This window comes from Plectropomus leopardus, chromosome 19 (genome assembly GCF_008729295.1).
Source record: "Plectropomus leopardus isolate mb chromosome 19, YSFRI_Pleo_2.0, whole genome shotgun sequence".
NCBI classification, from domain to species: Eukaryota; Metazoa; Chordata; class Actinopteri; order Perciformes; family Serranidae; genus Plectropomus; species Plectropomus leopardus.
Genome location: NC_056481.1, coordinates 19,022,447 through 19,040,821, shown reverse-complemented (window position 1 = coordinate 19,040,821; position 18,375 = coordinate 19,022,447). Strand labels below are relative to the sequence as shown.

The following is an 18,375-nucleotide window of genomic DNA, read 5'->3' as shown; positions in this document are numbered from 1 at the left end:
CTTGTGGAGAAGATTTTAGCCAGTTAAAGAGCTTAAAGTAGAGAGAATATTGGACTTAGATTCAATAGATGTTGCTGGTGTGTCAGCACACAAAGGTTTCCCAGCACATATCAACCTATCCAATCGCATGATGATGAAGCGTAGGGCTGTCCCTTGAAAGTTGGAAATTCACATCATCAGACGGAGACCCTTTAGTCAGACTGCTTCCGATCAAACAGTTGGGTTTTTTTTGTGTAATTTTGGGGAGGTTTAGGTTCCCAGATTTTGCTGTGGAGTGAGTGCTCTTGACTTTCATCCTACTCTTTGGCACAGGTAGCAGTGGACTTGCAGGCAGTGGCACAGAGGAGGAGAGACCTTTCTTCTTAGAAGTGGTGAGTTTGCAACTCGCAGCAACTAATACGACACAGTCTCTGGCTTTTGTTTGATATCTAGTGTCTGCAAAAAATGTTGTTGCTCATTTATAACCCCTGGTTAGCGCAGTTAGCTTGTTGGTTTTTTTTTTTAAATATACTCCATTACATGAATTCTGCTGTCACACTGAATGTCCCACGGAGCTTGTTCAAACTTTAAAACTTTTCATGGAAAATAAAACGAATCATCGAAAATTTGTATTAAACAGCCAAATCTGATGCGACTGGCATAATTCTGAGTCGGGTACAGCCATAATAAAAATGTCACACAGTTTTAGAAGGTCAACCAAAAAAATGATGCTGCTGCTTTAAAAACAAAAAATTGAAGCCATCAGCCAATATGCCGTCCATTGAATTCTGTGAGATAGTTTTGCCTGAAACACGTAGTGAGACAGGCATCGTGCAGATTTGTCTCTCTGCTCTCTCATCAGCTCTCTTTGTTTGTCCTCAGTGCTGATCATTTACTTTAGTTCCCCATTAGTGAAACACTACTGATGCTCCGTTACTGTGAGAGGGAACTAAACAGAGAGGGAGGGGGCTGTGTGTGTGTGTGTGTGTGTGTGTGTGTGTGTGTGTGTGTGTGTGTAATTTAGGATTTTGGATGTCTAAGCTTGTATTTATGTGTCTGTGGTCATCATAGCTGTTGGTACCTTTAAACCAGCGTGACCATCAGTTTCTAAGCACACCACAGTGAGTTGAGTTCTGTCTCCGGCTCTCCACAGGTCTTATCTTGATTGGTTGGGGGAGGACGGGGTGGGAGAGGCGATCAGTCGGTGAGGCTCCACAGGCGCTCTCAGTGGCACTCTGTCTTTGGGGAGTACAAGCTGATCACCTCCGTCACAGCCGCAGAGGTCCTCATGGACAAGAGGAATAAAGCCGAGGACTTCTTCTACAAGGATAACCCACCTCATGAAATCATTAGAAGACATGTCAATGTCAGTTTAATGGAAGAACCAGGAAGTAGCTTGGATTCTTGGGAAATTGTTGGAAACATGAAAATTGTGAGGAACTAAAGGAAACCTGTGAAAAGCCAACAACGAGCATCACAAACTGGAGAGGAAGAATTCATGTTGTTGCAAAACACTCAACTAACTTAAACAAAAAGAAATCATCCAACTCATTCTGATAATTGTGGATCTACCTGGTGTGTCGAGACGAGGAGCGCCGTGTTGATTGGACTCCGTGATGTAAAAGGAGGATGAGTGAATGTCCTCGTGAGGTTTGAGGTGGAAAACCACCAAAGAACCCAGAAACCTGCTGCTGTCAATGTAAACACACGGCGCCATGCCAACGCTGCTGCTGCCAGGCTGGAGGACCACAGCTAGACACACACTCCTGCTCTGTGTCATCTTCACCCACCACGTAAATGAACACACACACAAACACACCTACACACACACACACATGCACTAGTTATATTTAGCTGTGATTTTACAGTGAGTCACATCAAACCTGCTGCCACGTGGTCTACGTCTCTAAATTTTTAATATTTATATTAAATGTTTTCATATCAGATTTAATTTTTTTTCCACCTGATGTACTGCATGAGGAAATATAGAACATGGTGTTTCTCATGAAACACAGCAGACACCCTGATGACACATGACTGTAGCAGATTCTTTAAATTTTTCTTTAATGAGTCATTTTTCATGGCGTTTAGACCACAGAGGTCCCAATACTCATTAACATGCTCTGAAATATCTACCTCTAAAATCATCGCCTGAAAGTAAAAACAACGTGGTATATAGGAAATCAAATGAGTAGTTGGATTTCTTTGAGAATTTAAGGGAAATAACGCAAAGAAACGTAAAAAATAAGACAGTTCACAGAGTTTCCTCTTCATTATTACATAGTAAATTCTCATTAAGAGTCAGTTTCTGGATTTGAAGCAGGTTTAGTGTCATGGGCGACAACAGAGAAGACAGCTCCTGTCTTCTTCCCTTCCGTGGTTGTCCTGCTGTAGACAGGGACATTGTCTTCTGTCAGCCTGCTGAGGTGAGAACGCTGTGTCTCAGGTGATGGTTGAGTCCTCAGCAGACTGAGCTGAGCTGTTTCTCACTGCAGTCTGAAGCTTCTGTCCTGATACTGAATGGACAAAGACGGCAGCTGTGATCTTAGTTTTAATTCTTACATAGAGAAAATGCTGATTTGTTTCATGGCTGACATCAAATTAAGAGAGGATCATAATTTGAGTTAACCCTTTAAGACCTGGACAAATTGGCTTTTGTTCTTTCAGAAACATGGGAAGAGGGCAGTTAGAAACCTAAAAGGAAATGACCCAGAAATTGTAGAGAATTTAGTAAAATTACAAGAAAATTAACAAACAAACAAAAAGGTAAACAAACAACAACAAAAAAATAGGGGAATTACATAACAAAAACTGCTTATTGAAATGATTCTGTAAAATAATTTTAAATTGATAATTATGATAATTAGAAGTGTAGCTCTATGGACGTTTCCCTAGTTTTCTGAAAAATAATTTTCTAAATCTGCCAATTTCTTGCAGTTTGAGAAACATTTCTTGCCATTTTGCTCACTGTCTTTTCTGTTCTGTTTTTGAGAGAAATAACACGTTTTTTTTTTCAGGGTTCAAAGGTTTAACTTAGGGCTGTCAAATGATTTTTTGTTAAATTCACAATTAATCTTACAATAGTTATGTGCAATTAATTATTTTTTTTCAATTCCATTATTTTAAATTTAAAAACAGTTTTGAAATCCATATTGACGAGGTAAAGCATATCTGACCAGATTATCTTGATTAGGAATCAAATAACAGCAAAAAACTGCATAGGACTAGCATAAAGTGGGCATGTCTGTAAAGAGGAGACTCATGGGTACCCACTTAACCCATTTTCACACATACCTGGAGGTCAGAGGTCAAGGGACCCCTGGGAAATGGCCATGTTGTTTTTCCATCACCAACATTTTGCCTAACTTTGGGGCATTATTCCGCCCCCTTACTGAGAAGCTAGCATGACATGGTTAATATCAGTTCCTAAAGTCTTCTAGTTTCATATGATTCTAGTATCATCTAGCTTTAAAACTCAGCCCGGTACAGCCTCTTAAAGACAGGAATGTAGGACTGCGATTAATGCGATAATAAAAAAACAAATTCACACATTAATTACAGGCCTTAATCGTATTGCAGTTAACACGTTAATGCTGACAGCCCTAGTTTCAATACTTGGGAGAGGTGTCTGAATGCAGCATAAGAAAAGTGATCCAGGTTTCAATTTATTATTATTATTAATAATGATAATAAAAACCTTTAGTGGGGGACACACTCACAGGCTGACATCAGGGACAAAGAGGTCTGTTTGCTTTGCTTCAGACTCGACTGACTGAATCTGTAATTCCAGATTACACACAGGTGAAACTGTGGTGCTTACTCCCACCAAGTGGGTGAATACAAATATTGCATCATCCACAGCTCACCATATCCATTCAGATGCTACAAATACCAATGCATATCATTGGAGATCATTACAGTTTTAATAATTCTCGAGTCGATCATTATGTTGTTAACAGAATCATTGTGAAATTAGGACCACAAGTTCCAACCTCATCACTTAAAATGATGATTATTATGACTTACTTACTCAGTGGAGGCTTTTTAGTGTATTTTTGTACAAGCATCTCAAATGACTCATGTGCATCTGAATGAACCAAACAAACCTCCCAGTTCCCATCCTTTTTTCCCCCAACTAGCCACTTCAGTTTGTGGGGAGGTTTCATGTCAGCTGGGTGTGAATATAGAAAACTGTCTGCTGTTACAGCTTCATAAATTGAGAATATGTCAGTGGGTTAACTGTAAAAATGATAAGCTATGATACAGGTAGCACAGAGCTGTATTTGTCTTTGGGTAGGAATGGAAAATAAAATTATTATCTGATTGATAACTGTTTTGTAGAATTCATTTAACCTCTTAAAGTCCTCACCAAGAAAAAAAGAATTGGAAAAAATGTTTCTTTGCAATTTTCTGTGTTCTTAGGGCTATAATCACAAAAAATCTTTTTTATTATTTTTTTTTAATATACTCTATAATTTTTGAAAATACAGGCCTTTACCAAACAATTGAGATGGCCATTCATTGTAATGGTAAAACAGAAAGAAAGAAAACATCAAATTTACAGATCATTTACTGTTACAATAGATAGATAGATAGATAGATATACTTTATTGATCTCAAAACTGAGAAATTGGGATGTAGCAGCGCCATACTGTAAGAACAGAGAATAAAGAGCACACATCATTAATAGAATATAAAGGAATATGCTTAAAAAAACTAAGAGACTGTACATATCTACATATATACATGTGTAAAATGCAGAACAGTATCTGAATAAATAGAAATAGAAATAAAGTCAGCAGTGCAGAGTGACATGGAGCTAAGACTGGAGTTTAAAGCGCAAACAGAGGTGAGTTATTGTACAGGTGGATGGATTGTGGCAGGAAAGATTTCCTGTATCTGTCCTTTCGACAGCGAAGCTGAATCAGTCTGTTGGAGAAGGTGCTCCGCTGTCGGTCCAGTGTGCGGTGGAGGGGGTGCTCAGCATTGTTCATGATGGCGAGCAGTTTTTTTAAGTGTCCTCCTCTCCACCACCGTCTCCGCGGTCTCCAGCCTGAAACCCACCACAGAGCCAGCTTTCTTAATGATTTTATTAAGTCTGTTGGTGTCACTGGCTCTGATGCTGCTACCCCAACAAACAGCAGCGAAGAAGATGGCACTGGAGACAACAACCACAAATGCTTGTGATATGTTAGAGAATACCAACATATATCAATTTGTGACCATGGAATTAGTATTATTACCAGTACTACTATTATATCAACGCATATTTACCAATACAAAAAAAAATAAAATCATATTGACATAATTTCTTTCACCAGTTATATAATGATCTAACATTAAATATATGGTATTGACAACAGTGAATAGTCATCCTTTTTTTCATAAAAAATGTTAATTAATCTCTTAGCATCACTACCAAAAAAAGGCCAACTCAACGATTGGCCATCCACCAATGTTTTTCACCTTATACATAATGGATAACATCAAATGTGTTTTAAATAACAATGAATGATCAGAAGTTCATTTTAATGTAATTAGCAAATAGTCAATTTTAATGTAATTAGCTTAACTTCACTACCTTTACCATAAAAAGTCAAATGAACCGTTTGGTAGAGCATACTCTAGGAGGCGGACTGCAGATGTACTATGTAAACACACACGTTGATATCCTGTACATTTTTTAGCCTAACTGAGTGGTAGAGATGGCTCAGTCAGGTTGATTTGAATTCAACACATTTTTCATTAAGATAAAGTGACTCAAAATGTGCTCTACTGAACGGTTGAGCAGGAAGTTAAAGGGTTGAAACCTGCATTTTTTTGAATGTAACTTTTTATTGAAATAATAACCTTTCTCTCTCTGTTTAGATCTATGTGCAGGTAACAGCCTCAGTGCTCGAGAGCCTGATTGCCAAACGGACTGAATACTGGGAGAACTGCAACACAACTCTGGAAACCAGTGCTCTCTCAGAAACTGGTGAGCCTCCTGTCAGCTGTTCTTATGTTAATTATCTCAGTTATTATTTTCCTTGTGACAACTAGATTATTGCTCTTTCACAGGAATCTACTGTAAAGGAACTTTTGACACACATTTTTGTGTTGGCCCCATTCATCTCCTGGAAACGTGTCCGTCCCCTGCCCTTCTTACTTACCATGGATCAGTGAGGGTAACGTTAACTTTTACCACTTAAAAACAACTAATGTATGACTTACCAAGGATCAGCAAGGGTCACACCATATTTTACCACTCAAAGAGTCACTAAACCCCCGAATTTTGGCTTGAATGTTTGAATGTGAAAAAAGGCTCAAAAACGTGCTGGGCTGGGAGGGCAGCTAAAATGAACGCAGTCACCCCGTTGTGCTGCCTCTTGATCCACAGCACCTCCCTACGCCCCAAACACAAAGTAGTCAGTTGGTTAAAGGGCAACGATGGGGCACCGTCAAAAATCAAGAAATTATTACTCTCCTCATCTGTCTGTATTGACAAAAAGAAAACATTCTGATATCAGTTTGTCTTAAATATCCTGCAGACGGCTCCAGGAGGGCACACCGAGAATGTTTAGAAAATGGGAGATGGCGACGGAGAGAGAATTCCTCAGAGCCGTGGAGGGATGACTCCGAATGTAAGGAGGACCATTACTTCAAAGACAAGGTGATTATGAGGGGGACAGTTTCTGCTACCACTTACTGTTGCCCTCCCTTTATTGGAAGCATCTGAAGAGGTGTTGTCTACTTGTGTATGTGTGTGTGTCCAGGAGGATGAAATGCTTCGCCACACGGCCCTCAGGCTCATCTCTGTCATTGGCTATTCCCTGTCCCTGACCTCGCTCACCCTGGCTACGCTCCTGATGGCCATGTTGAGGTCAGTGGAGGGGAACATGGGACTTCTGGTGGTTATGGAACATTTTCTGTGGAGAAAGAACAAATAACAAAGCCCTGGTCCTGATATCTCACAGTGATGGTAACATGATACACCAAAGTTTTTACTGAGATCTGAGAACAAAACAACAACATTACCTGTGACCGCTGTAGCCATATAGACCACGTATGCACGCACACGCCGCACACACACACACACACACACACACACACACACACACACACACACACACACACATACACACACACACACACACACACACACACATACATGCAAGACCATCTAGTGGTTTGTTGAATGAACAACATTTTAAGCTCTAGACAATCACAGCACAAGACGGCAGGGCCTGTCTCAACTCTTTTGCATTGCAAGAAGATGTGCATAAAAATGCGTATATAAAGAAATGAAAAAAAAAAGATATATGAATTAATAAATAAATGTATAAATAAATTGATTTTAACATTGATAATAATATTTGAGAAATTGAAATAAATGCATTTTATAATGAATAAATAAAATGTAAAACCAAACACCAAACAAAAAAGGTAAATAAAGCTTAAAACAAAAATATCAGTTTATGTCACATTTTATCAATTAATTAATTATACTTTTATTTTTAATATTTATTTATATGTATAATGGCATATGTAATGTATTTATTTAGTTAGGGTTTTTTTTTATTTCAGTAGCTTCTGTCCTCCATATGGCACAGATTCACTAACTTTAACTAATAATGTAAAGCGATAACCCAGGAGGCAGGAGAGATATTTACAGGGGTATGAAGATGAGCAGTCCTTATAAATTACTGTATAAAAACCAGGAATCATTTCAATGTAGCTGCAGGATCATTTTTAATACCTCTTCTGACATAATGCACACAGTGATTATTTTACTTGAAGTGTGGATCAGTGCCTTCCTGTATGTGTTCTCCAGGAAGCTCCACTGCACCAGGAACTACATCCACATGAATCTGTTTGTGTCGTTCATCCTGAGAGCCGTGGCCGTCATCTCCAAGGAAATCATTTTACACATCATGTACTCTAAACTTCCAAAAGACGACTCGGGATGGAACTCCTACTCGAGCTCTTCGGTACTGAAAGCTCTGCCTTATTATTCACACATTAGCTGATACTGGAGTCCTGAAGCAGAGCTGTGAATGAACCAAACTGTTTTTAACACTAATTGAGGGTATTTCTTTGACTGCAGATTGCGTTGGTGTGTAAATTCTCCAAAGTGTGCATGGAATACTTTGTGGCCTGTAACTATTTCTGGCTCCTGGTGGAGGCCATCTTCCTCCACACGCTACTCTTCACAGCCGTGCTGACCAAGAGATGTCTGCTCAAGAAATACATGCTGCTGGGATGGGGTAAGCCCTTTTTGTTTTGTGTGTGTCTGTTTATATGTTTAAATTTTATAAGAATAATGTTTTGACAGTAAAATGTTGCCTGTTTTAGGAACGCCTGTTTTATTTGTAACACCATGGATGGTGGTCAAGATTTTATATGAAAACACAGAGTGAGTGTTTTATTACAGACTTCACAATTAGTCAACGAAATGTATTCAAACAGTCCCCGTTGTTTGACGTTTTAACCTCTTTTTTCGTCATTAGATGCTGGTTGATGGTGAACAGATGGTTCTGGTGGATAATAAGGTCCCCCCCCCCACCCCCCGTTTGTGGTGAAAGAGTTTTTTTGGTGGGTGGATAATAAGAGGCCCGATTACTTTGTCAGTGCTGGTGAGTGAGGAGTCTGAATCTTAGAAAGATGATCTAAGAGCCCGACGTTCATGATACAGATGTTCATCTTATCCCTCTGCTGCTGGCCGTCCAGTAAATGTCTCCCTGAGTTCATGCTGCGTTTCACGCCTCCTGTCTCGTGCAGACATGTGATATAGAAGCTGCTATATAGTTTAGTAGTCACAAGCATGACTGATCACTAATGTCTCAGTGAATAAATTCGCATTGACAGAAACATCACAACATGCACATTCTTATACAAATGTAGTCTCATCAGTTTCCTCAAAGTCTGGATTCTGTGTTTCAGGTGATTTTCTTCATATTCATCAAGATCCTGATGCTGCTGCTCTCCAAACTGAAGGCAGATCAGGTGAAATTTACAGACTACAGATACAGGTGACTTTCAACAACTGCCAGCAAACATGTTTGATTCCCCAAGTGCTCTCTTTAAATAGTACAGTAAACAGTACAATAAACAGTAAAAAGTATCGTAAAAATATAATAAACAGTAAACACAACAGTAAACAGTACAATCAACAGTATAGTAAATAGTAAACAGTACAATAAACAGGAAACAGTACAGTATACAGTATAATAAACAGTAAAGTAAATGGTCAGCAGTACAATAAACATTAAACAATACAGTAACATACAATAAACAGTACAGTAAATGGTAAACAGTACAGTAAACAGTACAATAGTGCAGTAAACAGTACAGTACACAGTATAATAAACAGTACAGTAAATGGGGAACAGTACAATAAACAGTAAACAGTACAGTAACTTACAATAAATAGTATAGTACAGTAAATGTAAACAGTACAGTATACTGTCAACAGTACAGTATACAGTATAATAAATACAGTAAACAATAAGCAGTACAGTAAACAGTAAACTAGACTGTACAGTCAACAGTACAAAAAACAGTATAGTAAACAATACAATAAACAGTACAATAAACAGTACAGTTAACGGTACAAAAAAACAGTAGAGTGAACAGTACAATAAACAGTACAAAAAACAGTACAGTAAACAGTACAATAAACAGTACAGTAAACAATAAACAGTGCAAAAGGTTCCTGGTTTAAAATCTGAAAAACAACCAGCGCAACTTTCAGTGTCAGGTCTCTTTATTTTGTTATGACTGTAATTATACATGTAAAGAGCTCCCCTTTCTGCCCTCTCCGTCTGTGCCAGTATATGTTTATGTTTTAGCCTCTCCTGACGGTGTGTGATGATGCTCCGCTGTGTGTTTTTGTTCCTGTCCGTCAGTTTGGCCAGAGCCACACTGGTTCTGATTCCTCTGCTGGGAATCCATGAGGTGGTCTTCACAGTGCTGGTCGATGAATGTGTGGAGGGCAGCAGTCGCTACGCAAAGACCTTTATAAACCTCACCCTCAGCTCCTTTCAGGTAATACCTGTACAGGTGATTACATGTCATGTTGTCCTAAAACCACATTAACCATCATCTTTGATGTGAATCCTATTTCAGGGGTTCTTGGTGGCTGTGCTCTACTGTTTCGCTAACGGAGAGGTAAAGCTCCTCTGTATGTGATCTCTCATTTTTACTTTAAAGCTGTGCAAAGTGATATTTTATATTAACGATGGTTCAAATGATTGTGGTGTTTGAATGTCATTCAAAAATACATATCATCCATCCTTGTATAATTAGCCCCAGAACGTTTTTGCCTCTTTTATCTCATTGTTTTGTTTTTAGACCACAAACTGGCAAGCATTTAGTTGTTTTTAGCAGAAACATTCATATAAACCATCTGAATGACACCTGCCCAGCAGCAGATGGCAGACCGAGTTAGCAAAAGCCGATAGACATAGTGGAGCGTTTAGCAGCTTAAAAGTCAGAAAAATAAAGTCAAAAATATTATGCTAAAACAAACATGCGTGCTGGCCATAGATTAAAACTAAATTAAATTAAATAAAAATAAACAAATAAATTAATTAAATTAAATATTTAATTAAATAATTAAATAAAAATGAGTTACAGTTACTGAAAAAAGGCATTAAACTGCAGATACTAATAATATGTTGGTGATTACATAGGAGTTAAATCTAAATATATTGTTTTAGCTAAGAAGTTTATGTAGATTTAAACATTTGTTCTCTGTTTTCTTTTGTCACAGCTTGTATACGGACAGTTTTTTTCTCTGTCTTGTTTTAAACATTACTTTGATAAAGTAGTTAAATTACCTACAGGTTGCTAACTGGTAAAACTTGTCTTTATACTGGACTCAGGTCCAGGCTGAACTGAAGAAGCGCTGGCAGCTCTTCCTGTTCACCAACCACTTCCAGGTCAGGAGCTGTTTCCGGAGCGCGCCCCTCAAACACCTGTGGAAGTTCACCGGACGGCGCCGCACACACGGCTCTCGGCAGAGTGACTTCTACGACGAGGACGGCACCTTCTCAACACAACCTCACCTGCTTCAGGTGGCCGTACACGGAGAAGGTGGGGGGCTCGGACGAAGCGAGGTCAAAGGTCAGCGGTCACAGGGCTGCGGCACAACAGGGCTTGACTTTCTCACCAGGAAGAGCCTGTCCAGTAGTGACGGAGAGATGACGCACGGAGAGACAATGGAGGAGATTCTGGAGGAGAGTGAGTTCTGAGCACTTTCACTGGTCGCTGGTGGGATGATGTCGCATCATTTAACCCTCTGAGACTCACCATATAACCACGTTCAAAGGCAGAAAGCAGCTCAACGGTGTCCTTTTTAAATCATAAATCTGAAATAAACATTGTGTTCATTTTAAAGGTTCAGATTTTATTAGAGGCTCTTAGGAAATTATGATTGAAGGGGGGCACCTGGTTGCTCGCCTGGTAGAGCCGGCATCCCATGCAGAAAGGCTACATCTGTGCTGCAGCTTTAAATTTTAATCCAGGCTGGTTACCTAAAAGCATAATTCAGAAGTTATAAAGAGTTATCTCTGAGTGCTCTGCAGTCAAAGAATAAACGTACCCTTACCGACAATTGAATGCATTACAATGTTCGCTTTTCATATTTATACACATAGTGAACCTCATAGAGGACCTTGTACTATACAAACACATTTTCACTGTTTTATTTACCATGTAAAATATTTTACTGTGACAGACCAGTCAGAAACATCTACACATCACAAAATCTGGACTGAAATGTGTATATTCATGTAAAAACACCATTTGTTCTCTGAATGTGAATAATTCAAAGACACTCTGTGCAGCGGGTTTTACAGTTTTCTATTCTAATGAAACTTAAAATGTATTAAATGCTTTTATTTGTTGTACAGGTGAAACGATCACACACTATTTGTACTTCTAGTCTGACAACAATTAATGTGTACAGATTAAACAGCAGTTAGACTGATGAAATTGTCTTCTTTTGTCCTCCAGTTTGAAATGGACCTGACGGCTTTAATTTACTATCATTTATAAAGGAAACATCGTTTGTTGCAGTAAAACTGGTTTTCGGCAGATTCCTGTACTGCAACCAAAAAAATAAATGACATTAAAATATAGAATTGAAACTAAAAAAAATACTTCTGACAGTAGAACTGAGACACAGAGAGTCAGTCCAACAGTCAGTCAGGAGCTGAAGTCTCATATGAACTTGTAAGGAAATTACTAATAACTGATATTAACCCTTTGAAACCTGAGCAGACTAGCTTGATTTCTTTCAAAAATGTTGGAGGAAGGCAATAAAAAAAGACATGACCCCAAAATTAACAAGAAATTAATAAACAGTTCAATAATATTATCTGTTTCTCTTCAAGTGTAAGTTACGTGCTATTTTTAAAGTGCTGTATGTTATGAAGAAATAAACCTAATAATTCTCAAAATTCTGGCTGCTTTTTTTTTTTCAGCAATTACTTTACTTCCAGTACCGAAGCATGTTTATTATCATAAATTACTGTTGATACTTAAGTACAGTAAATATCAGTTACTTAAAGACTTTACTCGAGTAACATTCTAATAGGTGACTTAAACTTCTACCAAAGTCATTTTCTGATCTGATCTTATTTTTACATGTGGGTTTTACTGTGTCTTTATACTTCTATGTCTATTCATGTGAAGCACGTGGTGCATATTTCTTTTTTGTAATGCAAACTATTATTATTATTATTATTATTATTAGAAGTAGTAGTATTTTTATTATTTTCTGGTAAGAGATATCTGTACTTTTACCCAAGTGTGGCTTTTAGGTACTTTATCCACCCCAGCTTGTGACACAAAGACAACTGAACATTTTTCATTTAAAAGTGCAAATATTTATTTGATAATAAATAAATGATTGTTATAATCTCTTTTGACCTTTCTGGTTTATACTTGAGTGTATATCAGACCTGTTGCCCCCTAACATAAAATGTAAGTCACTATACAAAAACAAATAACAGAGTGTATCCGATTCACTGTGGCTTGAACCACTGATCATTGTTACAGATAGAGTGTCTTTATTAAAACCCGTTCAGACCTGATGTGGGACATGTGAGTCGTATTTACGCCCTGATTTGAGCCAATAGGATGGCAGCGCGAGTCACAGGGGGCTGGGGCTTCTCATACAGCTACTTCCGGGACTCCCAGCAGATTATAAATCTATGATCAATCCCCGGTTTTCCTCTTGCCGGTGACCATCATCCATCACTCCCGGTCAGCAAGTGATCATGTCCGGAATCCCGGAGAGCCGCAGCGGAGCGGAGCGTGTCGGATACATCACCCGGATCCAGAGCTTCAGCGCCTGTCACAGACTCCACAGGTACTCTCCGTCTTTTTTTTTTTTTTATCTGCCGACAGATTATTATCAGAGATGGATAATATTTCCTAAACCTGTCTACAACATTGATCCTGGCTCATGCAGACGGAGGAGCAGGTTGTGTAGATTATTATTATGTGAAGAAACAGTTTATTTTACGGATGATAAGTGAGCCAGTCAAACCAGCAGCCGCGCGGATTTTGATTTTGATGCGTGTCTATTAGTTATATTATGGTACGGGGGCTTAGAGCGGCCAAAAAATTCTAAGAGTAAATTCTGTTCTTACTCAGTATAAATAGAAATGGGCTGGTGATATATGGACTGAACCAAAACTGTGAAGATTTAGGATGATAAATTCAGCTATCAATATGGTATTGAGAAGGTATTGGTATTGATGGTATATAATTTAACTGAAAAGCAAAGATCCCTATGTGCTCAGTTTAGATCAGTTATTTTACCACTGATGGATGAAACTGGACGTATATGAATTTCGAGAAAGACATGCAGCTTTTTGGTATGTGTTGTTTGGCTGATATAGAAAACAAGTTTCATTTTGTTTTCTAGGGCCCTTTTATGTGGAACTGTGCAAATTTTTGTTTAGTAAATAAAAATAGATATTGATTTAGTGTATATGGATGATGCACAAAGATTAAAGTGGTTATTTACATATGAAACATCTATATTAGTTCATTATCTGGAGAAAAAAAGCATGGGAGATGAGAAAACAAGCTGTTTGTCAAGATAAACTTTAGGGCCCAGATTTGTAAAAAAATTAAAATCTATTTTTCACTGTACAATTCATGTACAATTTTTTTTTTGCAAGAATATTGGTCATATGTTATTTTGTAACTTAATTTATTTTGACTACCTACTTTTTTTTTTTTTGCTGATATCTGTATAACTGGAAGATGACACATGCTTTGCATTGTAATGGTGTCTTGTAATCCCATGTGGGATCAGCCAGAAATGGAATGACACAGAAATAAAAACTACTAAACTAACTAACTAACTAACTATAAGAGCATTAGAAATTATTCTACCGCTCTCTTTTTAAGGGGAGCTCCAAAGTCAAAATTACATCAAATAATCATCTTGATCCTGTGACAGTTTTTTTAATGGGTTCTATGAACCCTTCAATGGATTATTGTTCAGGGTGACTCTGACTGTGTCCTTGTCAAATTTCATGTGATTTTACGGAGCATTTTATGAGAAATTTAAAGGCAAAGTCAACACAAATGTCTCTATAATTTTCTCGCATAGGATAATGTTTAATGGCTTCTGTTGAGAAACTGATTCCTCATTTTGTCTCTATTCATTTTTGAATGAGATTTTTTTTTTTACAATTAAGGCTATAACAACGCTACACATACTTACTACACAAGTCTGAGCGTATGAGTTTCACCTGGAGGCAGCACGTATCAAAAAACCCTTTTCTTTGTCACACAAACTGATTGAAAAAAGAAAGACGTTATCATTATCTGCGCAGCAGGTTTTTAATAAAGTGTTACCCCAACTGTGTTCCAGCATCCACTTGAGTGATGAAGAGAACAAAAGAGTTTATGGAAAATGCAACAATCCCAACGGTCATGGACACAACTACACAGGTTTGTCACACTCTCTCATACACTCCTGTTGTGTTACACATTACATGCAACGCTGCACCTTTAAAAACGTCCCTCGTTTATTCAGTACTCTCATTTCTGTCCACAGTGGAGGTGACAGTGCGTGGAAAGGTCAGTATCTATCTGATCACAATGTTCTTTTACTCACTGAGACATTTTTTTAAAAACTTCATCACTTCATCACCGACCAGCTCTTCCTTCATCTTTTTGTTTTTTAATTTGGGGTTCAGTGAACTGAAATACATTTCTATGATTTTTTATAGGCTGATGAAAATGTGTTTAGGCTCAGTGTCTGATATAGAATCAAGGAGTAAATTCAGGCACTATGGAGGACCAGAATGTATGCACGTCATCATTTTTTGGCTTATATCTACATTTATTTATCCGTTTCCTGTAACCACTGATCCTGGAGGGTTCTGCAGGAGGAGACAGACAACCATTCACACCTACAGCCAATTTAGAGTCACCAGTTTACCTGCATTTGTTTGGACTGTCGGAAAACCTGAAGAGAACTGACGCTGACACAAGGAGAACACGTTAACGCCACACAGAGAGGATCCAGCCGGCAGCGGGTTTCGACCCTGAACCCTCTTACTGTGAGGGGGCGGTGCTTAAATGTTTGATTTGATTTGAACTTTATTCATTTAGTATATGTTAAAAAAATAGAATGAAATACAATAAGAATATAATATAGTTATACACAAACATACGAACATATCTGAATAGGAGTGGGAGGAAGTGAAAATGCATTAAATCCCACCTCTTCTCCATCAGTTATTGAAAAATAAAATTCTTTGCTTCCATTTTATACAAAAAAGAAATTTCTATGCAATATTCTATGTGCAATGTATTTACATTGTTATTTAGGAAAAGAAAAAAAGTGCAGTAGATAGAGAAAAAAATGATAACAATAACAATAATAATAATAATAATAATAATAATAATAATAATAATAATAATAATAATAATAATTCAAATAATAAGCAGTGCAAAAATAAAACAGAGGACTGAAATTATTTACTAATATGAAACTAAATCAGAAAAGGATGAAACCTGTTTGACGGTGTTGAAATGTAGAGCTATATGATCACATACATACATACATAAGGTCATAAATTAGAATGATTAGAATAACATCTTTCTCCAAGCTATGTGCTTCAACTTCGCCTTATCTTGAAATATAATATAATGACCATTTATGATATTAACAGTCTCCAAAAATGTATTTTTATTTTTAAAGTGATGTATATAAACAGACTTAGCATAAAACTTTAATGATTTTTTTAAATCTACAATTCTCAGGGTTAGTTGTTAACCTACCAGACAAATAAATATATTTTTACCTTTTATCAGTATATTGTGCATCTAGAGGATGATACTATTTGAAATACCGCAGAGCCAAATTATGGAACATGAACTTGACCTTTTTAACCAATTCTTTGTCTTTGTCCGGGTATAAGGAGAAACTTTAAAAGTGGTTTCATGTCAAAAAGAATTTTAACTGTATAGATCATAGCTGTGTTTCTGCACAGTGCTGATTTATTTGGTGTTATATTTATTTCTTCTCACTAGTGATGATTGGTTTGGAAGATATGTATTATATTCATATTATACATTGCATTGTCTTGTATTTTTAAAATGTTTGTAGATTTTATTCCTCTCTTTATGTGAGATCTTTAGAGAAGCTCATTGTGGGTTTCGACCTCACCTGCACATATAAACAGTTTTATTTTCTTTATCTTAATGTGCAAATGAATAAAACAATAAAAAATAAAACTAGACAAACAAACAAACATCCTGTACTGTACGAGAACACAGTAAACATTTAATATTTAACCTTCATCGTGTCACTGTCTACAGATCAACCGTCTCACCGGCATGGTCATGAACCTGACAGACCTGAAGAGGTGCATTGAGGTAAGATCATCTAAACAAGCGATGTTTACTTTATTAATCCCTCAGGGGGGAAAACGACCCGAAATATACACCATGCACAAACAGGACCGACACACATGCATCAGCGTACACTGTTTCCTCAATGATTGTCCTCGAGCAACAGTGCTGAGCTTTTATTTTGTGCAGCTTAAAGATATTTAATCCGTCCATGGACATGTGAAAGGTGCACTAATAGTAGATGTTGAATTACACAAAACGTTTTCCACATGCTGTGGCCGAAGTAGAACACAGATACAAATCAACTGCATAGAAAATGTATCCAGACACACTGAACACAAATTTAAAGGCAACATGCTCCCATGTTTCTCAGGTGTAAGTTGAAGATCTGAGACATTTTAACGCACTCAATAGATATTTTCTGTGAAAAACATCTCTGTTTTTTATTTGTCAGAATTAACTGTACTGTGGGGCATTATAAGTTCTACTCAGATATAATAATAATAATAATAATAATAATAATTCATTTATATGAGCGTTTTAAATCACTCAAGGACACCTTACAAGACAGTTAAAACACAAGCAGCAATGCATCCATAGACCATAAAGTCAAACAATCATTAATAAACAATAATAAGTTAATATAATAACTTGACAAGATCAAATATCCTTCAGGAGATCAGCGCTAACAGAGTTTGTTTAGCTTAATGTTTCAGTCTGCAACTTTTTGTTGACTGATTTAATGACTGATTTGATTGTCTCGTGCAGGACGTCATCATGACTCCACTGGACCATAAAAACCTGGATAAGGACGTCCCATACTTTGCAGATGTTGTCAGGTGAGTCTCCTTCTCAGCTGCTTTTCACAGCAGCTGCCACAGCTTGTTTCCACGTTACTCTGATTACTTTTTTGTTTGTCTTTGTCCATTTAGCACAACCGAGAATGTGGCTGTTTACATCTGGGACAACATGTTGATGGTGCTGCCGCCCGGTCTGCTCTACGAGATTAAGATTCATGAGACTGATAAGAATGTTGTCATATATCGAGGAGAGTAGAGTGTTGATATAGACTCAGTCCTAGTCCACCCCTCGCCTTTTTCGTGCATTAATGTCTTGGGGTAGAGCGTCATGATTCCTGTTGCTTATTGCAAACTGGTCATTCTCAGAGACAGATACCTTATTAGCTGGGGGGTTATTGACATCTAGTGCTGTTACAGTGTGCACCTTTCAGGTTGATGCATCAAACCTTATTGTATGTAGTTTTTCCAGTGCAGTGATGAAATAGTTTCTTACAATAAATGCAACTTGTTTTTCTTTTAAACAAAATGACAAATGACATCATTTTTGAAAAATACCCTTACTTTTCAAAAATAAAAATTTTCAAAAAGAAGAATTTTCCTTCCCAAAGATTTTTTCAAAAATGACCTCAATAAAAAAAAAGAAAAGCCTTGCCAAAGTATCTTAATTATTTAAGAATAATTTCCCCTTTCTAGGAAGAATTTTCATTTTCAAATTGAATTCATTTGT

At 37.3% G+C, this 18,375-nt stretch overlaps 2 protein-coding genes across 2 annotated transcripts; both read left to right on the top strand.

The window, feature by feature from the left end:
- Positions 1–1,260: 1,260 nt before the first annotated feature.
- Positions 1,261–12,292, top strand: LOC121958526 (glucagon-like peptide 2 receptor). Its single transcript, XM_042507492.1, is given in 15 exon segments — positions 1,261–1,772; positions 5,848–5,956; positions 6,040–6,065; positions 6,068–6,146; positions 6,510–6,631; positions 6,735–6,841; positions 7,793–7,949; positions 8,066–8,225; positions 8,314–8,374; positions 8,469–8,510; positions 8,570–8,594; positions 8,902–8,990; positions 9,867–10,005; positions 10,087–10,128; positions 10,845–12,292. Coding segments are annotated over 15 exon segments (1,605 nt in total). The 5' UTR covers positions 1,261–1,694; the 3' UTR covers positions 11,214–12,292.
- Positions 12,293–13,160: 868 nt separating this feature from the next.
- pts (6-pyruvoyltetrahydropterin synthase) lies at positions 13,161–18,159 on the top strand. The gene is made up of 6 exons (XM_042507491.1): positions 13,161–13,336; positions 14,858–14,937; positions 15,044–15,066; positions 16,816–16,872; positions 17,617–17,687; positions 17,781–18,159. Exons 1-6 carry the CDS (start codon positions 13,245–13,247, stop codon positions 17,902–17,904), a joined length of 447 nt encoding a protein of 148 aa, XP_042363425.1. The 5' UTR covers positions 13,161–13,244; the 3' UTR covers positions 17,905–18,159.
- The last annotated feature ends 216 nt before the right edge of the window (positions 18,160–18,375 follow it).

Excerpts from the sequence above, each read along its gene's own strand:
- pts (XM_042507491.1), top strand. The coding sequence starts at position 13,245 with ATGTCCGGAATCCCGGAGAGCCGCAGCGGAGCGGAGCGTGTCGGATAC. Across the intron at positions 14,938-15,043 it reads TCATGGACACAACTACACAG|TGGAGGTGACAGTGCGTGGA; the intron begins GTTTGTCACACT and ends TTCTGTCCACAG. Across the intron at positions 15,067-16,815 it reads AGGTGACAGTGCGTGGAAAG|ATCAACCGTCTCACCGGCAT; the intron begins GTCAGTATCTAT and ends CACTGTCTACAG.